The 23,398-nt window shown below is 41.6% G+C and overlaps 3 protein-coding genes across 4 annotated transcripts in view; 2 read left to right on the top strand and 1 right to left on the bottom strand.

Moving 5' to 3' along the window:
* Positions 1-1,550: 1,550 nt before the first annotated feature.
* On the bottom strand, positions 1,551-11,777 carry six5 (SIX homeobox 5). The gene is made up of 3 exons (XM_061681354.1): positions 11,088-11,777; positions 6,292-7,754; positions 1,551-5,475 (listed from the first exon to the last, which is right to left on the bottom strand). The coding sequence occupies exons 1-3, from the start codon at positions 11,765-11,767 to the stop codon at positions 4,796-4,798; spliced, it is 2,823 nt and encodes a 940-aa protein (XP_061537338.1). The 5' UTR covers positions 11,768-11,777; the 3' UTR covers positions 1,551-4,795.
* Positions 11,529-21,909, top strand: tbcb (tubulin folding cofactor B). Of its 2 annotated transcripts, XM_061681356.1 has the most exons (8): positions 11,529-11,708; positions 11,861-11,926; positions 15,832-15,976; positions 16,078-16,221; positions 19,066-19,162; positions 19,272-19,463; positions 20,542-20,614; positions 20,726-21,909. In XM_061681356.1, exons 3-8 carry the CDS (start codon positions 15,857-15,859, stop codon positions 20,838-20,840), a joined length of 741 nt encoding a protein of 246 aa, XP_061537340.1. In that variant the 5' UTR covers positions 11,529-11,708; positions 11,861-11,926; positions 15,832-15,856; the 3' UTR covers positions 20,841-21,909. The 2 variants fall into 2 exon arrangements, with proteins under 2 accessions (XP_061537340.1, XP_061537339.1); XM_061681355.1 differs by lacking the exons at positions 11,529-11,708; positions 11,861-11,926 and adding an exon at positions 13,449-13,604.
* Positions 21,910-22,514: 605 nt separating this feature from the next.
* Positions 22,515-23,398, top strand: part of clptm1 (CLPTM1 regulator of GABA type A receptor forward trafficking) — a 27,408-nt gene continuing 26,524 nt past the window's right edge. Inside the window, exon 1 of the mRNA XM_061682334.1 lies at positions 22,515-22,591. Within this exon, the coding sequence (XP_061538318.1) occupies positions 22,550-22,591 (42 nt within the window). The 5' untranslated portion in view covers positions 22,515-22,549. The remainder of the gene's footprint in view (positions 22,592-23,398) is intronic.

Genomic DNA, 23,398 nt, shown 5'->3' with positions numbered 1-23,398 from the left:
TTTTCAAATATAACTCAAAACCCTGATGGATACATGTTTTGGATTAAATGTACGAACAAAACATCCTACAGTGGATATAAAAAGTCAACACACTTCAGGTTTTTATGATATAAAAAATGAGGTCATAATAAATCATTACAATACTTTTTCCACCATTGTGGCCTGTAACCTCTACAACTCCGTTTGAATCATTTTTTTTGTTTTGTTTTTTTTAGGTGGAAAACAACTAAAATAATGTGATTGCACAAGTGTGCACACCCTCTGGTAACTGAGATTTGGCTATGTTCCGAATTTACCAATCATATGCAAACTCATGTTTACTGGAAGTCGACACACAATTTCCACCATTTCAAGTGCCTTTGATTAACCTCAAAGTTCAGATTTTCTAGTAGGCTTTTCCTGGCATTTAAAAAAACAACAACACTTTATTATTATTTTTTTTTTTTCCCAGTAGAAGCCCGAAGCTTGTGTGCTTCCACTGACTGCTATTTGGAACTGTTCATAATTGCATCCTCCGTGTCTAAGGCCCCAAGTCAAGCTGAAGCATGATGCTGCCACCACCATGGTATACTGTAAGTATGCCGTTCTTTTGGTGACAAAATCTTCCAAACACATGTTAAAAAATGTGTTACGGTCCAATGGAACCAGGGTATGTTTGGAGCAAACACAAAACCAAAAAGGAACACAATACCAACAGTGAAGCATGGTGCTGGCAGCATCATGCTTTGGGATTTTTTTTCTCCAGTTGGAACTGAAGGAAATCATGGACAGTTCAAAATAACAGTCAGTGTTAGTGCAAAACTTTTTGGCTTCTACTAGAAAGGACAAAAAAAATCAAGAAACATCTACTCGAACATCTGAACTGTATTTGGGTTTAGTCAGAGACATCTTAAATGGTGGCAGATGTGTGCTGACTCCCATTTATTGAGTTGGAATGTGATTAGAAAATTCTGAACAGCCACATTCCAATTATTGGGGTGTCTGCACTTGTGCAACCACATTTTAGTTGTTAATTTTTACATCCCTCTAAAATATTTCATTGTTTTCCAATAGTACAGGCTGTAGGTCACATTAATGGTGGAATTTCTTTTTGAAATTATTTATCTTGGTCTCCTTTTATAATCACATAAACCTGGCTTTTGAACAAGGATACACTTTTTATATGTATTTGTATGTTGCCGTAACAAAAAATACACATGCCGTTATTGTAACACTACAGAAGCGTACTGCATTTACTTGGATAAAAAAAACAAAAAAACATCGTTTTTCTGAGTAATTGTTTTGAGGGCTTTGTTTTTGTCTGTTTTTCTGAGTATTTTTGTTCTGTTTTTCTGAGTTATCGGGACACATCGAACTCACGTGAGAACCTGCGAACTGCAAGTGACTCTTTGCGGACTCCGTAGTAAGCAACATGACCGGCTTATTTAGTTTGATCAAGTTTTATTTTGATATGGTTTTAAGACACTGGGAGATACTCCTGTCTTTGATTCACATAGATGGTATTGTTATTAGTCATTAGAAAAAAAAAATTGTCAGAAAAACAGGGGGGGGGGGGGGGGGGATTAGACAGAAAAACTGAGAAAAACAATTAGTCAGAAAAACAAAAAAATACTCAGAAAAAAATATTCAAAAAAACAAAGCCCCCTTTTTTTGTTATTTTAATCCAAGTGAATGCAATACGCTTCCGTATAACACAACACAACCCTTGCATGTGTTTTTTTTGTGTACCATAAATGGCCAAAACTGGTTTCACCGCTGACTGTGGAAGGTTCACATGACAATTTCAGACTAGAATTAAAGCAAAGAGTTAAGCTTTTCTGCAATTATAAAGTCCAAACTGATCACGAGTCCCGACATTGTTATAGCAACACGGTGTAAACATTGTATGGGTGAAATGTGCAAAATATACAAAGAAAACTCAAAATAAAACACATTTTTACCAGAAATGAAAACTATACATGAACGAGTGTGTATTCTAACAAGTCCCGTTCGGATGCAGACATGTCAAAACATTTTATTCAAAATGTAAGCTTTAATATAAGGCACTTATCGTTGTCTTTTAGTATCATGCAGCATCATGATGTCAAGTTCAGAAATGTAAAGCTTTCATTGCGCTCCCAAGTGTTTCCCAACTTGAAACACTTTAGTGTCCTATAAGCGTAAATATTGCATAGTTAATATTGTTAAAAATGGAGGGCAGTTGTCTCGTTTAAGTGGTAAAGGCAAGTGATAAAATACAACTGGACGTCCTTAGAAGCTTTAACATACAGTATAGTGTTTCACATAAAAATGTGGACTCCTTGTTAGTAGAACATCAAACAATATGGGGAAAAAAATACAAACATTTTTGGACATGTCAGCCAACACCCAACTATTTCAAGACCTGTGCCTTTCCCAGATGGTCTGGTGAATAGTTTACTGTGTTGCCTCCAAAACTAACTTTGACCGCACTGCCAACCAAAAGCCATACACATCCACAGTGCAAGCGGAGCGAAACATTCGCACCAGCTGCGAGAATAAACGAGGTCATGATCATTTCTTGCGCGGTATCGTCCAATGATCCAATCTGGATCCAGTTTCTTTGAACAGGTTTTCAGAATGTGAGATGCCAGAGGACTTCAGGGGAGGCGCAACAGCTTGAAAAATAAACAATAAAGAACAAACATTCTTTGGTTGGAAATTAAATTATTGAAATTTCACCATCATGTTTGCAACGACTTTTTTTTAGTTCATGTGTTGCTAAAATTAGACAGCAAGATGCGTGGTAATTATTTTGGTGTCAGAACCACTGTGATATGTTTAAGAAAATTCTCTGACTTGAAATTTGACGGTCTTGAAATGATTTGAATATCTTGAATATAAACGAGACAGTTTTCCAAAAAGTACGAAAAGGTGTGTGGTAATGATTTACGGTTCCAGAACTACTGTGACCTGTGTCAGAACCGACAATTCTGACTTGCAATGATTTTCAATTAAAGTAGTCCTAAAATGAATCAGTATTACAAAAAGCTGTAAGGTGCGTGGTAATGAACTATTATGGCGTTAGAACCACTGTGACATGTTTAAGTAAATTCTCTGGTGTGAAATTTCATCAACATCATTGCGATGCCTTTAATGAGTGGCTAGCATGGGATGCTGCTCTGTTATGGAAAAACAGTAAGGTCCGCAGTAATTAATTATTTTGGTGTCCAAATACCATATATAGTATCTATACGTTTTTGAAATGTCTCACTGATATGATCTCAATTACTGTGGTTCTAAAATGAGATGAAAAGCAGCAAATGGAGCAGTCATGAACTATTTTGGTATCAGAATATCGTGAAGTCACAAAAAATGAAATTTCACAAACATCTTGCAATGATTTTTGTGAATGCATCGTTAAAATAAGATAGTATTGCAAAATGTAGCACTATGTGCAAGGCTTGTATTGATTTTGCGTCAGACTCGCTGTGATGTTTTGAAAAATTCTTACTAGCAATGATTTTAATTGTCTTGCTAAAATGAGACGGTATTACGAAAAGCAGCAAGATGGGTTGGGTTTGATGAATCATTTTGGTGTCAGAACCACTGTGATACGTTTAAGAAATTTCACTCGTCTTACAGTGGTTCCAATGAATGGGTGAACCTCCTAAAATCATAGTGTTATGAAAAGACGCACATTTAGCAGTCAAATTATTTTGGTTTCAGAATCACCTTGACAGACTTAAAATTACACAATGTCTTGCGTTGGTTTGATCTGATAAATTGGCTAAAGTGAGATGGTATTACACAAAGCAGCAAAAATGTGTAGTCGGTTATTTTGGAATCAGAAGCACTGATGAGAAAAATAAATAAATAAATACATCTGACTTGACATTTCCCACAAGTCTTGCAATGATTTCCAATTGTGGTCCTAAAATGCAGTATTACAGAAAGCAGCAAATTGAGCAGTCATGAATTATTAGGATTATTATCAGAACCACTGATTAGGCAAAATGATTTGCCGTGAAATTTTGCAAGCCTTTCGATTGATCTGTTGCTAAAATGAGATGCTTTTACTAACTACGCAAATTGCATATTTGTGAAAGAATCGCTGTGACACTGTTAAAAACAAAAGTCTGTGACATGAGGTTTCCCAAACTTCTTCAAATAATTTGTTGCTAAAATGAAATTATCCTCGTTGGGTTAATTTTTTTAAATGTTATTTGTCTTTAATGTTCAAAAGTGTTGATTCACCTACAATTTCAGTGTGACTGTGGGGAAAATGTTGCATTGACAGTGATCTAGTGATTTTTAAAAAGATTCTAAAAGCTTATTTTTGAGATAAAAAAATAACCATAATACCTGTAATCAATTTAGAGTGTGTATATCGTGGGTGGTCAATTTTGTTGTCTAAGGGGAGTTGAAAAGCACTGCTCCAGAAACTCCAGAACCTACCGTCAACATTAGCCTGTTGACTTTGGCATAGCTAGCATGGTATGACTTGACGTTCACTGACTAGGTGCAGGTAAATGTAAATGCTTGTCTGTCTCGATGTGTCCTGTGATCGACTGGCGGTCACTCCAGCGTGCAGTCTCCCTTTAGCCCAAAGTCAAGCGGTAGAAAATGAATGGATGGATGGATGGATGGATGGATGGATGCCCCATGCTGTCTATTAAAGCTGCAGAAGATTCCTCTCCTAAGTGCCAGGCGAGGCTGTGATGGTCGTACTCGAGTGAACAGGTCAAGAACATAAACTAATAGGCACCATATGGCATGTTTCATTGTTTTTGCTGCGGTGTGATCTTTTTCCCCCAGAAGTGGCAGGTAAACAAGTCTACAAGCCCAGCTCATCATCCACGGGGACCGATTGAAGCTGAGTCAGAATCTTAGCATCCCCATCTATTTCTTCCGCATGGCCGAGTAGGGAGCTGGTGTCCTGCTCTGTAGAGGGGCTCCCCAAAAGCAGGGCCTCCCCACCCGGTAGACCCAACAAAGTTGGCTCTCCAGATAGCTCTCCCTTCCCTCGCCCATCAAAAAGAGTAAGACCGGCCGAGGTGGAAAGGGGCAGCGGGCTCCAGGCCGGCTGGGACAACTGGATGTTGGGCGTCACCCCCCCTCCATACATAGGACTGAGGGTGAGCATGCGCTCCGGGGAGAGCGCGTTTGGCGTGGTGGGGGCGACTGACGGGTCCAGCGCGATCAGTGAGGAAACAGGGGGTCTCTGGGTGGTTGCGCTCTCAGTCTCCGTGGTGTAGTACGGAGCAGGCAGATTGAGGAAGTTCAGCGGAGGTGTTCCGAGGACGTTGGTGGGCTGGTCCGGGGTGGTCGAAAGTTGGGACGTTACAGGGACGTTTGATGGGGTGAGACCAAGGCTCACCCCATTGGCAGGATGAGGGGATGTATCAGGAACTGGTTTCAGAGGCAAACTGGTGAGTTGGAAGCCAGCCGGAATGGTCAGAATCAGCTTCCCTTGCTGGACACTCAAGTAGGGGCTTCCACCCAGGAGAAGGTTACCTACCAGAGACGTACATCATAGATGGTTAGCAATATTAAGATGGTTATCATTGCCACTTGCAGAAATTGTGTGTGAATACTGAGAAAATTAGCACCAATCAACTAAGTGAACTGATCGCCCAAGCAACACCCAGGTAGGGATTGTAAATACACTACAAAGTTAGGCATATTCTGCTTTCGGGCAAAATATCAGGATGGACCTGAAATGTACTATAACCTTTAGAGGTGAACTTAATTTGATCTTGGCTAAACCTTTGAATGAGTGTTGCATATGGCTCCTTAGGTTCTCTGAGGAGGTGCCAGGGCATCTTTGTCACATCACTGCATTGATGTTCTTGCAGGAAAAAGTCATTTTAGTCTCAAACAATTTGCATTCATATTAAGAAAATAAGTAGCACATCTGTCCTGGCCTAGCCGTACATTTTGCTCTTTGACTTTGAATCCTTGAGCAAAGGAGTTACTATGAGCGCAGCAGAAATTAGCATCTCTCAGCATTCGCACAACACTCATCATCACTGTCTGATGAAAACTTTGCATCTCCACCATGGAGGTGTTTCTGTATTTTCACCTGCATATGTGTAGCTAAAACAACCAATGAAAACCCCTTTTATAAGACCAGATTTTTAACAAAAGTATCTCCATTCACAACCAGAAGTGTCCTTCAGACACATCGAGTAAGTTCTACTTCGGAGTCCTAGTTTCAACATGGACATTCCTGATAACGCCGCTTAAATACTGTATTTCAAAACTATCCAATTCCAATTGTGGTACCTGGTCCTCATCAGATAGAAATTAGCTACTGAACTGTGTGTTCACCTTGAGGTGCAGAAGATAGCTGAATGATCCCAGAGTTGAGCAGATGCATACCAGGTGTCACACTGGTTGGGGGGGCTACACTGTGAATAGGTCTTAGTTGGTTTATCCTGAGAGGACTTTGATTGATCCCGCCAGGCGCTGAAGCCAGAATCTGCAAGGGAACTCCGGCTGAGGTCATGGACAGAGGGGGACTGGCAGGAACCACCTGGGGGAACGAGATGGCAGAGGACGTCTGGATGGACGAGACTGGCACCAGTTGGGGCAGAGAAAGGGGAACTAACTGAGGTGGTACGGTGGTTTTCGCCTGAGGTACTGGAACCACTCGTGTTGGTGAGGAGATTGCCATGATCTGTGGCTTCTGGAGTTTAGCGGGCGAGCAGTTGATGGTTTGGGTCCCCATTTGGTGCGTCACTTGCTGTGGCAGAGGAGTACTGGGTACCTGCGAGATAGACACGATATTTGTGGCACCATCAGCCAACCGTGTAGAAGCATCTGGCTGTCTGCTCATTGTCGGAAGGCTTTGGAAGTTGATGGTTGGTGACGTGAGGGGGGAAACCGGGACTAGCTGAGGACATTGGGACACATGTGCTACAGAGGAGTGCTGAACGAGCTGGGATACTGGTATACCCTGGATGGAAGGCACAACCTGGGGCAAGGAGAACACCTGAGGGTTTGAGTGATTGGAGTTGACCAGCGTGCTAGGAGGGTTTAGTTGAGGGGCCGAACTGGCAAAAACGACATAGTCCCCTTGCTGACTTGGGAGGGACAAGGCAGAGCTGGAGATGGGCAAGGCTGCGGATGGTTGGACGATGGCCTCCTGGCACTGGGAGGTTTGTGTAAGGACCAGGGAAGGAAGGCTTGTTGGCGACAGAGTCGGCGGAGAGGGAGACAAGGACGAAGAGATGCACGCTGTCTGGCTGCTTTCTTGTTTTATAATGTCTTCGGGCACAGTGATGAAATCCATCGCATTGCTACTTTGGCTCTTGGCTTGCATGGGAAGAGTGATGACTGATGTTGGGTTAGAGACCGGTGAGGTGTTAGTGCTGAGGACATCTCCTGGAAGACTGTTTGGCTTTGAAACCATGGGAGAAACCTGCTGGTCTGCCAAGGAAACTGCTTGCTGCGGACCCTCTTGTTTGGCGAGAACCTGAGCCCCGTTCAGAATCAAAGGCGAGCTGGCCATCTGACTCAGGCTGACTTTCTGGCATTCCCCCAAGCTCAGCCCATTGATGATGACACCAGCGCCGGTACCGGAGATGAGGGAATTGCCGTTGAGCAGTAACGGTTGGGAAGCCGTGAGAAAGCCGCCCGAACCATTGACAATGAGCTGACTTCCCGAGGCGCAGTTGACTGCTGAGAGCGAGATGATGGATGCCTTGGAGGCAGCAGGCTCGTCCACTTTGTCCGGGGTGTCGTCCATGGTGCTCATCTCATCCTCGCTGCTGTGGTTTCCATCAGACTCGCTGAAACGCCACAGGAAGAAACAATGTCATTTTCGAGAGACAGGCATCGGGAGTAATGTGATCGTCACTGAGGCTGGATTTACACTACATGGATCAGGTGAGACATGTATGATTCTTTGTTCTCTAGTGGTAAAATTGGGATACAAGCGTAAACAGAAGAAAAACATGGAATTGGGTGTCTTTAGATTGGATTCAGGAGAGTTGTGGATATTTGAAAGGATATCAAAAACCTGGGGTCATTAAACGGGTGTTCCCACTATCGACCAAATCCCTGACCTCACAGAGATACAAAAATCTGTGGTCCGCAATGTAGCACCCACTATGAATATAAAGCATCAGTTAAAGGATGATATAAATCTATATTGGTTTATTGATTCTACATGGAAATTGGTGTAAAGGTATATTATTGCTACATCCGCTCAGCAAAAAGATTAAAGGTCAGAGGACAAAGATGTTAAAAAAAAAATCTCTTTATCTCTACAACCCCTTTACAAACCACATCTGCCATTTCAAAGTGATTAATTATATAGCCGCTATTCTGTACAGCAGTTAAATCGATAAATATGATTCAGAATGCGCCTTCTGCTTTTCGGCGCTGTGACGTCACACTAGCCAAACAGCCTGTTCATTCGGCGTTGTGTGCTATTGCTCCATGCTGTTGTGTATTTGTTGTTGTATGATTTAACGATATCACGATGGTTTATTGTGTGGCATTTGGTTGTACAAATGGCAAGAGTTTGGTTTTTTTGGCATTCCAAGTGAAAAAGGCCCGGCACGGTGGACGACCGGTTAGCACATCTGCCTCACGTTCTGGGGACCGGGGTTCAAATCCCAGCTGTGTGGAGTTTGCATGTTCTCCCCGTGCCTGGTTGGGTTTTCTCTGGGCACTCCAGTTTTCTCCCACATCCCAAAAATCATCAGGAATGAACCTGAATTGCAAATCATGTACCTGTACTGTATTTTAAAAAATGACATTTCTATTTCTAGTTCTAGGTGTTTGGTTTTTTTTCCCCAAGAGGAAAAATTTGGATTTGCACATACAGGTACTTGGATCAAGTCACTCAATTGATATTCTTCCACGTCCTCAATAAGTGCAAAATAGTGATTCATACTCTCATTCCCACCGACGAACAAGCTTTAATGACACTAACATGCATCTCTTTGGTATGTGGGAGGAAGCCAGAGTACCTGGAGAAAACTCAACAAGTCCTCAAAGGAAGGCCGAGATTCGAACCCTGCACGTTAGATCTGTTAAGCAGACATGCTAACTACTGGGCCCACCAATACGAGAGCTGCATAATAAATTCTGCCAGTACAAACACACAAGAGAAACACTTTTACGTTTTGATGCAGTTATACAATCAATACTCATTTCAATTTTGATACAGCTCTTGAATGTAGATCTCATTAGATTGTGTGTGTAATGCTGTGCGCCAAAAGTAGTATGAATCTTTCTAGCCTGTTGGTTTGAGAAAGTACATATCTACCACAAAAAGCTCCATATGATAAGATAGGGAGTTGCTCTTATCTGTTCCCCCCCCCCCCCCCCCCCTCGTATGTATTGTGTTTCCTACCAATAGACCTTGTCATGATGTTTGTGAACAATCGGCACCAGGGTACATCTTGGTGGCAAAAAGTGATTGACTATGACGACAAAAACTACGCCAGATATTCCACCAGGATTTTTTTTTCGTCCGCTTTACAAAAAAAAAAAAAAAAAAAATTAATAATCTGAATGAATCAAGCAAACATGTGGACGGGTTTGTTTTCTAGTGGTGAGGTCGCCAAGGCTTTTCCCACCTGGAAGTACGTGTGGCGTCATGGTGGAAAGGTCATGAGCGGAATTTTCGATACAGCTAAAGCATTGGATTGTGTACCTAATGTCGCGACCTATAAACTAGTTTGGATCTTTGCAGCTTGTTGGTTTTGGGAAGGTACATCGTGTATCTGCCAGACCACCAGCTCCATATGATAAGGTCACTCTTATCTGTTAACACCCCCCATGGTTGGAAGTAACGAAGTAAAAATACACAATGTATTTGTACTTTGTTACATTGTTACTGTACTTCAGTCGATTTTTTTCATGAGTTTGTACTTGTTTGTTTTGTGATGACTTTTTACTTCTAAGCCCTACACTGGAACACATTTGTCCTGGAGAGAGGTAAATAACTACAATAAAAATGTTTCATAATCTCTCGACTATGCAGGATGCATTCTTAGTAGTCACTTTAAATAGTTTATCCTCTCGTTTTAATTTCTCCTTGTTTTTCAACATCTTATTTTATTGTAATCCATTTTACTCATCATTTTCCTTGACTTGACTTTTTTTTTTTTGCCCTTGCATTGCATTTTGAATTCCATGTGTATGAATTCTCCTATACAAATACATTTGCAATGCCTTTCTACTTTTACCAGTCATTTTTTAAACAAAAGTATACGTCCTTCTACTTTAGTGCAGATCGGGAGTATTTTGTACTGCATCTGTACTTCTACTCGAGAACAACGTTTGAGTACTTTTACCACGTCTGTTAACATCCCCCTTTTACATGGTGTAATGCGTTGTGTTTTTTTTCCAACAGCGTACTTTTTACTTAAAGCTCAGGAGCTGAATCAATGCTTCTAATTTTACTCAAGAGTGCGAGTACTTTTGCCAACGGTGCTAACACCTCACATTTTCACGGTGTAATGCAGCGATTCTCAAAGTGTGGCACAGGCTTCCACTAAATGGTATGCAAACGAATCACTGAATGAAATACAAATGCAATTTCAAACTTGCAATGCAATCAAACCTAATGCAGCGAGCCTTTTTGAGCTTTTTTTTTTTTAACTGTAGGTACAGGAAATAAAATTTCAGTTGTGTTTAACTGTAGTACAATACATGTAGTATTTTACTTGTATATGCAGCACACTCTAATTGAGTAATTCGAAGTCGAGTTAATGTTTCAACTGTGAACAACGTTACACAGTGCCTTCCAATGATATTAACTGTACTTTTTAGGAATGAAACCTCTGTCTCTCTTGGGCCTAGGATGTTTCTGTATTTGAATGTCGGCCGCGCTGGTGTTACTCGGTTTCCAAGCATGGCGTTTTGTTCTCTTCTTGTAAGATGTAAGGTGCGAGCGCGAGCAGCGTGCGTTTTTCAGGACACTTCTCACATTTCATAACAAAAGCAACACGCTCTTGCTGTCACCTCCTCTCGCGTGCGCGTGTTGGACTCGAGCGGTCGCGCTCGCGGCTTTTGTTCCCATCGAGGGGCAAACGGAGGCTGAATGAATCCGTTTGAAGTGAACAATACGGAGCGCTGCGTGTTTGTCTACGTTGGCGTTTTCTTGCCTTTTGCAGCGCGTCCCGGGCGGGGTCCGGTCCCTCTGCCTGCGGTTCTTGAACCAGTTGCTGACCTGCGTGAGGGACAGCCCGGTGACTTTGGCCAGGTTCTTCTTCTCGTCCGGCGTGGGGTACCTGTTGCTCTTGTAGCACTCCTTGAGGGCGTTGCGCGACTTCTCCTTGAAGCAGTACACCGTCTCCTCGCCGTCCCAGATGGTCTTGGGCAGGGGGAACTTCTTCCTGAGCCGGTACTTGTCCACGGCGCCCAGGCTGCGGCCGCGGGACCTCTCCGCCTCCTTGTAGCGAGCCCTCAGGTAGAGGTCCTGCAGGAAGACGTGGTTGGACGGTTGGAAGTCGTGGCTCTCCAGCAAAGCGTAGAGCTCCTTGAAGCGCTCCTTGTGGAACGCCACCACAGCCTGGGCCTTGAGCAGGGTCTCGTTGCCACGTAGCAGCTCGGACGACGGATGGATGGTGGAGAGGAATCTCCACAGGCGATCCACATTGCCCGCCTGCAGGAGGGCCTCGCACAGACACGAGACCTGCTCCGTGGAAAAACTCACCGCGGACAGCTGGAAAGTTTGGAGCAGGCGTTCGGCGACTTGCTCCGCGTCTTTCTCGTCTTCCGCAGCGGTGGGCTCCTCTGCGCTATTGTCGGATTGTTCTGTGGGCTCCAGAGACAAGGAAGCCATTTTTGACTTGAACTTTTTTCTTTTTTTTTTTCTTTTTCTTTTTCCTTCCCCTTCCTCCTCCTCCTCGCTCCCCTTCTTTCTCTCCTGCACCAGTGGAGGCGAGCGTGACAACCAGGACGAGGACGCGCCCCTTTTCGCCCCTCAACAAGCCCAGAAAAAGTTAGTAAATACGTTCGTAAATCATTTAACCACCCTCCTCCGGGGTTGTTTTAGTAGCCAAAAGTGCTTTTGTAAAACCACATTTGCTTGTTCCTTGTTTTCTGTTGTTGCATAGAAGCAATTTGCATCCACGTGGCTTATTTGTATTCGTTGTTTTTACCCCCCAAAAATATATATTATATTTAACGCTTGAAACGTGTTTTGCTTCAGGTTCTATGCTTTGAAAAAGATGTAGCGCACCAAATGAACTCGTTATGTAATCTATTTGTTATGCTTTGTCTAAGTTGAACATTGTCAAGCTAGCTCAAGAGATACGTATACCATTCTTGGCGAAATGTCAGCAAAAGTCAACTCTTGTTTACGGGCGATTTGGGTTTACCAGAAAAGTATTCTACAGCGCCATCGTGTGACTTTTACGATAATTACATTTCTCTCTTCTGATTGGTTATAAATGTGTCAATCTGTGCGCTAGTAGGCGGTTTTGCGTTCCACTTCCGCCTCATTTGAAACGTCATTGGGGAAACTGATTGTGCTCTGATCTGATTGGTTGTCTGAAGCCGGAAGGGTTGGCACAGATGGCAATTTTCAAGCGCCACCACGTAGCAAAATATTTAGTTTAAATGAACATAATTTGACCATTATGTTGTCATTTATTGCAGCAGATGGGAAGCGAGGAAATAGCGATAGTTACAAAACCCCACCAACAACCACAAGAATTGTAATAGTCTCACTAAATCGACTTTTTTGTTTTTGTTTTAATATGGTCGTTTCGGGCCGTCGAAGTAATGGACAGTTGTTATCTTGTGTAGGTTGAACATTGTCAAGCTAGTTCAAGAGATATAATGGAAATATAATTCTTGCAGAAGTATTGTTTAATAGTTGAAAATCAAGTTGAAGCTGCATTGTGTACAGTTGGTGTGCGTTACAATTGCCACTTCTGTGCTGAATGTGATTGGTTATAAATATGTCAATCTGTGCTAGTAAAGCAAAGCAAATGTATTGATACAACGCATTTCATACACAAGGTAAGTCAATGTGCTTTACATGATTAAAAGCATTTAAAAACAAAGGAAAAACATCTGCTTGTATAACATTAAAAATAAAGGGAAAAGTAAAATTACAACAGCATACAGTGAATAAAAATAAAGAGTTTTTAATCTGGAGTTATTCCATTTGTGTGCAGCATAACAACTAAATGCTGCTTCACCGTGTTTGCGCTGGACTCGGTGCTCCACTATCTGACCTGAGTGTAGATCTCAGAGCCCTGCTGGTTTTATTTTCCATTAGCATCTCTTTCATGTTTTCAGTACCTAAACTATTTAGTGATTTATAGACTAGTAGCAGAACTTTAAAATCTATTTTAAAGCTGACTGGGAGCCAGTGTAGCGACTTTATAAATGGAGTAATATGTTCTGAGCTCTTTGTTCTGGTCAGAACCTGTAGGCGGTTTTATGTCTACTTCCGCCAGATCTGAAACGCCATTGGTCCAACTCTACGTACTCTGATGTAATTGGTTGTCTGAAGCTGTCGGGGCGGGTACTGAGTGGCGAAAGCCGGAATTGTCACTAGTAGCAAGCGTAACCACATAACGACCTGCGACATCGCTTTGGCAAGCACAACAACGTGACTAATTGAGTCCCCGCTTGTCAGAGACAACACACTCAAAAGGAAAATATTTGTAAGTAACTATCTTTACAATGATTCCTGGAGTGCATCCTGAATAGTTCTCCGTTCCGATGTTAGCCACCCAAACAGCTAACGTTGTGTCGCTAGGCGGTGATTTGCTATCGTATCTAAATAATAAAATGTGGGATAGGTACCACCAACGCAACTTTGGTCGTAGGTGCTAAAAAAAAGGAAAAAACGGTAAAAGTGGGAGAGCTAACTACTAGAAGTGGGCGTTGTCTGCCTTTTTACTTCATTGCGTTAAATAGAACAGACAATGGCTATCAAAGTTATTGGTCATTCTATGTCCTCGATGTAACCGACTAATAGGGGCGGGGGGCCCTGTGCTTTCTATTTCCAAAATTGGATAAGATTAGCTTTAGGACTGTGAAAAGAAATCGGTCGGTTAACTCGACCTCAAAAATTGGTCATCCCCAAAATGTCTGCCTTGAAGCAATAAAAACAATTAATAAACGCATATTTGCGCTGCTCAGATCAAATTAGCGCCGCCCGGAACCATTTGGCCACTGTCCATATTTACTACACTGGACATTTGTTGCAAACGGAGACACTTGGGCCAGTGAAAAAGCTTTGCCAAAAACGACAGATGAGTGTCCGTAAGTGATTTTGAAATCACTATAAGCGGTGTAATTTACTTTTAACATGATGTATGACTGAGCTGAATGGTAGTTCGTGTTTCCTTTTTTACCTAAAATGGTAAATGATAGGACGGCACGGTGGGCGACTGGTTAGAGCGTCAGCCTCACAGTTCTGAGGACCGGGGTTCAATCCCCGGCCCCGCCTGTGTGGAGTTTGCATGTTCTCCCCGTGCCTGCGTGGGTTTTCTCCGGGCACTCCGGTTTCCTCCCACATCCCAAAAACACGCATGAATTGGAGACTCTAAATTGCCCGTAGGTGTGAATGTGAGTGTGAATGGTTGTTTGTTTGTATGTGCCCTGCGATTGGCTGGCAACCAGTTCAGGGTGTACCCCGCCTCCTGCCCGGTGACAGCTGGGATAGGCTCCAGCACGCCCGCGACCCTAGTGAGGAGAAGCGGCTCAGAAAATGGATGGATGGATGGTAAATGATAGTGCGCTAATACTAATCGTGAATGCTAACTATTTAGCAAAGTCTGATTTTTGTTGTCTCAAATTCTTTAGTTTATACCATACATTCAGCACCAACATATGCAGTTTAAGGATAGAGAATGCATAACATGCAGGAGGAATGAGAATAAAATGCAGGTTAGTTGCAAAAAAAAAAAAAAAACAACATTTCGGTGGGCCACTGGTTAGCACATCTGCCTCACAGTTCTGAAGATCCGGGTTAAAATCCGGCCTCGTCTCTGTGGAGTGTGCATGTTCTCCCCGTGCCTGTGTGGGTTTTCTCCGGGTACTCCGATTTCCTCCCACATCCCCAAAACATGCAAGGTAGGTTAATTGAAGACTCTAAATTGCCCTTAGATGTGAATGTGAGTGCGAGTGGTTGTTTGTTTATATGTGCCCTGCGATTGACCGACAACCAGTTTGGGGTGCGCCCCGCCTCCTGCCCGAAGTTATCTGGGATAGGCTCCAGCATGCACACGACCCGCGTGGGGATAAGCTGGTCCGAAAATGGATGGATGGATTTAAATTTTGGGGGTGGGGCAGCGATTACACGAGTATTGTACGAAATATCAATTGGATAATTGATTCTAAAAAGATTTGATCGTGACAGCCCTAATTAGATGCCATAGACGAACGGCTTGACAAAAAAAACTGTTACTGTAGCAAAAAATAGCATCTTCCAGACTGCAGTGCGGCCCCAGAGGCACGGCCACGCAATGCTGCTCTCCTCGCATATAACTCTGTTTGACAATAGACCACCAATGCATTGCCGTTGATGGAATGTTGGCACATTCAACATGGCCGTCACATAGGCACAGCGACTCTGTTGGCTGGATCTAGTCATAAGCTATATCTGTGACCCGGAAATAAAAATTGCGCTACAGCACAAGTCAACAACAGCGGCCAATTCTGAAACTATAAGACTTTGTCAACGGCAGCTTAAGTCAGAAATGGAAGCTATTTTTGGACACATTGTTCGGTCCCGACGGTCCATTTTATTCAATATCTGTAATATTCGGGTCCGTTATATCGAGGTTCCACTGTGCAGTATATTGTTTGATTTTCTGTGAAATGTATTAGTTTGCCATTGTATCGAGATTCTACCAATCTATTTTATTATATATATTTAACCAGCATCTGTATCCAAGCTGTTAAGAAGATGGATGGTTCAATAAGTGTTGTTACCAATCCCTCCGTTAATGTGCGCCTTACGACCACCATATCCTCCTTCGAGGTGAAGAGGAGATTTGATAGAGGGATCACCATTGCAGAACTGAAGGTAACTATATAAACTATACAAGTGTGTTAAATTATCAGACACCTAACAATGTCTTCAAGTGTGTATAGAAGTACTAGTGTTAACTATTGTCTTTTCTTAAGGGAAAACTGGAGATGGTGGTGGGTGCTCCCCCGTCCAGCATGGATCTGGAGTTGTTTAGCACGTCGGACAAGTTGTTACAGATGCTGGACGACGACAACGCTTTGCTGGGCTCTTATCCCGTGGATGATGACTGCAGAATACATGTATGGAGCTGTGCTTTATTTCCAGTGGTTGAGATGGAGAGACAGTGTAGACGGACAGAGAAAGAAAACAGGATAGAGGGGTTGAGCGACTGGGGCAGGGACGAAAGAACAAAGGGCACAACAACAGCTGTATCAATAACAGTAATATTCCCATTTCTATCAATCTCTACAAGTGTTTTCATATTCAAATGATCACTTCTACAAAACTCAGACAAGATGACAATTAGGGTTGGGAACGATAAACCGATGCAACCAGATATCTGTTCGTACAGGCGAGAGATACGACTGTATCAGTAGCAGACTCCCTTATCGATACAAAACCCACCAGGAATCCTTAGATGCATCGGTTGTAGGGCTGTGGACCGGATATCGCGAGGCGAGGAATCGGTTGTCTGAGCCTTTATGGTTTTCATCTCGTAAAACAAGCGTGAGAGGTCTCGCGCTGTGCTCCGCAGGTAATGTGTTTACAACCAAACACAGCAGTGGTGGATACTAGTGACCCTACTAATTCAACTACATTTCTCCGTAGCATCACTATTTCAACATAAAATAGTGGTCACAGCGATAGCAAACACACAATAATCACCAGAATACATGTATGGAGCAAGCTAGTCAGCATTACTTAAAAGTTCAAAAAGTCAGTCAGCACTCAGCAAACAGAACAGCTAAGTGGACTACTCATGTGGTCCCTGGGAGCTACCTGGTAGCAACATGACAAGTCCCCGCTATCCTTGTGGAATTTTAAATTTTAAAAAAAAACTTCAAATGTCTCTAAAATTCCCCACAAAAAAAAACCCAGTTGATTACTAAAGTATATGACCTATTCTTCTGCCCACCCTGCCTGTCTCACCAGTAATATTCCATTTGCGCTATTAAAGTTTTTAGGGAAAGTGATGCCGTTTGAAACATCACAGTAATTTTGTTGCATCAACTTGGAGAACCCCTCGGAAGTTTGTGTCGTACGAGCTTATTGGTGGCTATTTTTAACTGAAAATTTCCAGCCAAGCGGAAAAGGGATTCCCCGAGTAGAAGACAAAATTAAATGGTTTCGGACCTGTGTTGAGAAATAATCTCGCTCCACTGTTACTCTAATTTGAAGTTGTTTTTTGACCTGATTTTCTATGGGTTATATCACACAAAACCATTCCCCCAAAAGGCATTTTTGTCTGACACAAAAACTATATTTCTTCAGAATCTATTATCTGACTTACAAAATTCTTGCTGCGTTGCAGGTTGAAGTGACCATTCCAACCATTTAGACAGACTGTTATTTTGGGAAATCTTGTCACATTGCTATACCAAGTGCCTGTGTTCCCCATGTTGGTGATGGGCAAACATTTGTGCTCAAGGGCCACATTTGATTTATAAAAAGGACAGTCAGGCCAGGTCATTCATTGATGATGCATATGGTGGGAAAAATAAAAACATGTTTGGAAAAATAATTGACTATGCACGCAGCACTTTAGCGTTTGGTGTAAGGTGGTATGTTAACTTGCAGTCGCCAGATAAACGCATAAATGTTACCGTGAATGACGTATTAGTTTTAGAATTGCCACAGTTATCCAAGTAATGGCGAAACGACCAAAATATCCATATCTGATTTAATAAGCCTTTCGCAGTTTCGCTGTACAGGTTTGTGTATTCATAGACTTGCATGGCTTAATCTTTGAAACTCTCAACTTGACTTTGTTTATACAATGCTTTAAAAACGACAGCTGTAACAAAGTGCTGTACATAAAGATTGAATAGAATAGCATAGAAAGCCTTTATTCTTTGTCATTGTATGATGCAGATACAACAAAATTGGGGTTATGAAAACAAAAACAGCGGAAAAAAAATAACAAGCATATGCTCGCAGGATCAATGTGTCAAGAGTTTTTCATTCCCCGTGGTCAGAGCGGGGAAGGGGTGGGAGCTTTGACTGTAACCGAAGTTGTGAATGTGATGTTGAAATTGGTCTTGGTGAATGTTAACTTTCCATCCCCTTTGTCGTACTCGGTCACTGGGAAACGCGGTAAAACCCAAAGCCGGCTTGAATTGCTGAACATATCAGGCGACATACCGCAGTGTTTTCTTGAGGAGGTATCTCCTCATCTTTAAGAAGTTAAAAACTTTTGATGCCGTTTTGACTTTGAAAAATTACCAGCAACAAAGTATTGAATATACCTATTGCAGAACCCCAGATTATCACACATTTAACAAAAGAGGTTATTTTTTCCGTCAGATGGGGTCCCAGTATCTTTTAACATATTGACAGCCGAAACTTTTATGCCACCTGTCCTTTCCACTGGAAATGCTTTGTGTTGCCGCAATATGAGCCATTCATTCTCATTTGATATTTTTCTATTCGTAATTAAATTTTAGTATTTTTATTTAATTTTTTTAGAATAAATCATTTTAATCAATTATTTACTAAGATTAATTAATGCTAAATGAATAAAAAGTGGCTACATACATTTTAGTTAACTAACTTTAGGAAATGAATGCAATAAATAGAGGCTTGGATAGAGGCTAAAAAAAATAAAAAAATAAATAGAGGCTATGTGAACAATCCAAAGCAATGACAAAAAGCAAAACAAAAATTAGTGTATTAATTAAACTTACATGTATATCCTCACGATAAAGTTGACTGTAATTATGATTTTTATTGAGGTGATGGGAGTCGTGCAAAGATACTACAATAATAATTTTCACTTTCTACCTGCTCGTTTTAATTCATTATTACATATAAATTCGTTAGCTTACAACAGTTCGTGTTTTGATTTAGTCACTTGTATGCTGTGACACATACACCTAAGCATTTTTTTTAAAATTATAAATTCTGTATCTGATTTTCTTCTTCAGGTTATTGATCGAAGTGGGGGCCAGTTAGGAGAGTTTACTGATGTCACCAAAGTGGAAAAGTTCGTTCTGTCGGACGAGGCTTATGAAAAGAGATCAGGTAAATTTGCTCGAGCCCGTTTTCATGTAGAGATCAATCATAAATGGTATATCGGAGCCATAACAGACGATCCGGTGTTTATATGCCCATGGCTGTCTCTCCCCTTCAGAGTCAGCAAGGTCCTTCATGAAGAAACAGTCCCTCGGCCGTTACAATGAGGAGGAAAGGGCCAAGAAGAAAGCCGACAACATCGCTCGGGAGGAGGAGCAGGAGGCGGCTGCTGACGCCATTTTCGTGGGCAGCCGATGCCAAGTGCGAGTGCCTGGGCAGCCCACAAAGCTTGGCACGGTCATGTATGTTGGTAAGTCACAAAGAGCTTCACATAGAATTTTAATGTTAAAGACAGATCTGCATCAAGTTAGCTACTACTTTTAGTAGGGTTGCAAAATTCACTGAATTTGTAAAGTTGGAAACTTTTAATGGGAATTAACATGGATTTATGGGAATAAACAGCAACAAACCAGGAATTTACCTAATTGGAGGTTCTACAGTGGTTATAAGAAGTCTACACTCCCCTGTTCAACTGTCAGGTTTTTGTGAAATAAAAAATGAGACCAAGATAAGTAATTTTCAAACTTTTTCTACCATGAATGTGATCTACAACATTTACAACTCAATGGAAACTACATCTTTTCAAGAGGACAAGTAAAAATAAATAGCTGAGATAATGTGGTTGCACAAGTGTGTGTCTTATACCGTTTTCAGAATTAACCAGTCATATTCAAACTCATGTTAAAACACACCTGCTACCGTTTACAGTGCCTCTGATTAACCCCAACAAACGTTTAGATGTTCTAGTAGGCTTTTCGAGACATGTTATTTTGCTTTGTAAAATAAGCCTGGTTTTGTGTTAACGGTGTTATTGGGAACTGTTCATAATTCCGTCCACCTGGACTCAGGCTCCAGAAAAACATGTTTTTGTTGATTGTTCACTTAATGTTACTGTAGCCATATTGTACTGACCAGCCGGGTTTTTGTTTTTTAACGTCCATGGTTATCATTACATTTGAGCTCTTTGCTACTGGTACCCGTCTGCGGTGGCATTACACAAAAGCAAAGACATAGTAATACACGCTTGCGGAATTAATCATTAGATGCTCACTGAGCTCAGCTCTCATGTAGTTAGCGAAAGTCTTGTGTGACATATTTAAAGTTTTGTGCTACTTCAGAAATGTATTTCTCCCTCCATTTTTTTTGAATTACAAATTGTACAACTTAAAGGGGATTCAATTTTAGAGGCACCACTGTATATTAGCCAAATTTGTTAAAAATAAAATGCATATACCATTCTAAAAAATATATTTTTTCTTACTTTTTGTAGCAGTTTATGAAAGGTTAGCTCATTTTTGTGACCATATTTGTGTTTGTTGTGTTTCCAGGCACAACAGATTTCAAGCCAGGCCATTGGGTGGGCGTCAAATATGACGAGCCACTGGGAAAAAATGATGGCAGGTAAGAGCGAGCTCATGAACGTTTAATACGCCTGATTTGTTGTTGTCCCCCCCTTTTTTTTTTTTTTTTTTAAATAAAAAACTATTTTCTGTTTCTCTTCTTTTGTGACAGTTGCGAGGGCAAGCGCTACTTTGAGTGTGAGAAGAACTACGGGGTGTTCGTGAAGCCACTCCATGTGACTGTGGGAGACTTCCCAGAGGAGGATTACGGTTTAGATGAAATGTAGTACTGCGAGATGTGAGATGAAGACATTGTCGATTTATTTGGGTTTTTTCAAGAAGGCATGAACCACAAACAGTGACGTTTGAGTTTTTTTAAGCTTCAACTCCCTCATATTCATGCCAATGCAGCAGAAATAATGGATGCCTATACTGTACATTCTTGGTTATGCAGGCTGTGGTTGTGCACTGAATTTTCATTTGACTCCCATGTGTACTTCAGCTGTACCTGTTAAATCACATCATTTAAATACTAACCTAGTTTTCTTATCCTTTGCTTCATAGCAGTGTGTATAAACCATGTGTCCTTTACATACAGTATATGCAAACGTGCGTGCACCAAAGGAAGATATTCCTTTCCAAACAAGGTTTGTGTGTGTGCAATTCTGCATACATCAAGTCTCCATGTAGATAGATTCTGTATGTCGTCTTATTTTTATATTAATGAATTCCTCTCATTGAAAATGTTTGCACTCTCAACATGTTGTGTTGTTATTGAACCCCTGAAATTTAACTCTTAATAGTATTTGGCATCAAAAGTGTCACCGTACAACTACCCCCAAGATGAAATTTAACCGAATAATTAGTGCATGCTTGTTGGAAATGGCTGAAATGTTTTTTTATTGTGTCAATTACGGCAGGCAACTCCTAAGTTACCATAATCAGCCATAGCTTTAACAAATGTTACCACAGTTAAAATTGTACTTTCTGTGCAGTAGTAACCATTTCCCCATCCTTAAATTGCATATGTTAGGAACAACTACATTTCATTGAAGGAATCAAAATGAATCACATACTACATTTCCAAAGCGTGTTGAGAAACTTGAGTGATGTTTTCTTTCCAACCACACATTAATGTCGATGGTTAGCTGAGCTCTATCCCAGCTGACGTTAGGCTAGAGGCGGGGTACACCCTGGACTGGTCATTAACCAATTGCAGGGCACTTATCAACAATAAAGACGCATTACATGCATGGTTTTGGAACGTGAGAGGCAGAAACATGCAAACTCCAGATGGGGATGCTGGAGCTGAGATTAGAACCTCGAATCTCAGAACTATTAAACAAAGAACACCATGTTGCCTGTGTTGTCTCATGTATTATTTTAAAATTTTAAAACATTTACATTTTGAAATGTTTTTAAAGGGATGATACAACATGACACGTGTTATTATTGTAGAAACCATAGCTGAAGATAAAACACAAAAGAATGCAAACATAGTGAATCCAATCATACTAAACCTTTGAGCTATGTATTTCTTTAAAAAATAAAAGTAACTTTTCTTGTGTGACTTCGCAATGATTTGGTGAAGGTTCATATTTCCAAAAATGCAAATGTTTATTTTTTTCTTATAACTTCCGAAAGGAAACTTTTGTTTCGTGTTAAAGTGTTTATAACTACGATAACGACACAAAACAAATTGAAACTTATCTCTTGTTTTGTTTGGGGGGGAAAATACAGTAGTTTCTGAAGCCGTTTTGACTCAAAACACTTCCGTCACACACATTCGTTAAGAGTTGTGTACGAACAAATAAGGTCAAAGAAAATCACGTAACGTCACAAAATACGTAACCAATGCGCATAATTTACGTTGTCATGTTCAGTGTATCTGATGTTCACGGCGGCCCCCACCGAGACGTCACGCCGGTGACATTACTCTCGCGAGATTTCCCCGCGAGGTAGCAGCAGTGTGCTTGTGTGACAGAGACAAGGAAAGATGGCGACGCAGGAGAGCCAAGCGGCCGTCACCAATGGCGAGGTAAACTCAAAGAATACCGCTTTGACATTCGCGTTCCGTTTTTCTTTCTCGGTGACAGGAGAGTCGCGTTTCCGTTTCAGCGCCAAGTGTCAACGGCGACAGAGTGACTTTTGTCAGTGCCGGTTGCTAGCAAAGCTCGACCCTCACCCCCCTTTCCCCCTCCTTCCTCCGGTGTTCTTATGACAAATTCACGCAGTTGGTGAGCAAGACTTGGGGTAGCGAGAGAGCGGTCCTAATGGACACATCCCCCCTGGAAGAGCCACTAAGCTCTCGGCTAACTAGCCCCACTCATTGTGTAAGCGCTCCTTGTGTCAGCTATCACAAGGCCTTGGACGAGAGAACCACGCAGCTTCGGGCCGGTTAGCACCTTGCCATCTCTTCAAAGCATCGTTCACCTGTGACAAATGAGCCACTGAGAACAAGAGTGGGCTAACTAAATTTTTGCCATTTTGCCGGAGAGTGATTCAAAGTAATGGCTGCAATAAAATCTGGGGTAAATGGCAGTTAGTCTTCTGGATTCATGTTTTTACAGGATTTGTGAGTTGTGCTCAGATTCTGGTATTTTGCCCAATATGATTATGAGCTTGGCTCATATTGCTTGCAATTTTACACAACTGAGATATTGTTACTTTCATAGATTGTATCCAGATCAGTAGCGTCTAGGTTGCCGGAAGGAAAAGAAACAACTGGAAATAGGAAGAAAATATATTTATGATTGACACTAAATAAAATAAATAAAATGCTGAAAGATTCAGCAAGCTATTAGAGGAGTTGACAAGCTTAATCAGTATTGTGTCATCTCCTCTA

The sequence above is a fragment of the Phycodurus eques genome, chromosome 7 (assembly GCF_024500275.1).
Source record: "Phycodurus eques isolate BA_2022a chromosome 7, UOR_Pequ_1.1, whole genome shotgun sequence".
In the NCBI taxonomy this organism is placed as follows: domain Eukaryota; kingdom Metazoa; phylum Chordata; class Actinopteri; order Syngnathiformes; family Syngnathidae; genus Phycodurus; species Phycodurus eques.
The sequence above is the reverse complement of the archived record's forward strand: the minus strand, read 5'-3'. Positions and strand labels throughout refer to the sequence as shown.

What these genes read in the sequence shown, in the direction of transcription:
- tbcb (XM_061681356.1), top strand. Translation starts at nt 15,857, where the DNA reads ATGGATGGTTCAATAAGTGTTGTTACCAATCCCTCCGTTAATGTGCGC. An exon ending in ATGATGACTGCAGAATACAT is followed by an intron (nt 16,222 to 19,065) that starts GTATGGAGCTGT and finishes TTTCTTCTTCAG; the next exon opens with GTTATTGATCGAAGTGGGGG. An exon ending in CTGGGAAAAAATGATGGCAG is followed by an intron (nt 20,615 to 20,725) that starts GTAAGAGCGAGC and finishes CTTTTGTGACAG; the next exon opens with TTGCGAGGGCAAGCGCTACT.
- six5 (XM_061681354.1), bottom strand. Translation starts at nt 11,767, where the DNA reads ATGGCTTCCTTGTCTCTGGAGCCCACAGAACAATCCGACAATAGCGCA. An exon ending in CCCGGGACGCGCTGCAAAAG is followed by an intron (nt 7,755 to 11,087) that starts GCAAGAAAACGC and finishes GTGGCGTTTCAG; the next exon opens with CGAGTCTGATGGAAACCACA. An exon ending in GCTATCTTCTGCACCTCAAG is followed by an intron (nt 5,476 to 6,291) that starts GTGAACACACAG and finishes CGTCTCTGGTAG; the next exon opens with GTAACCTTCTCCTGGGTGGA.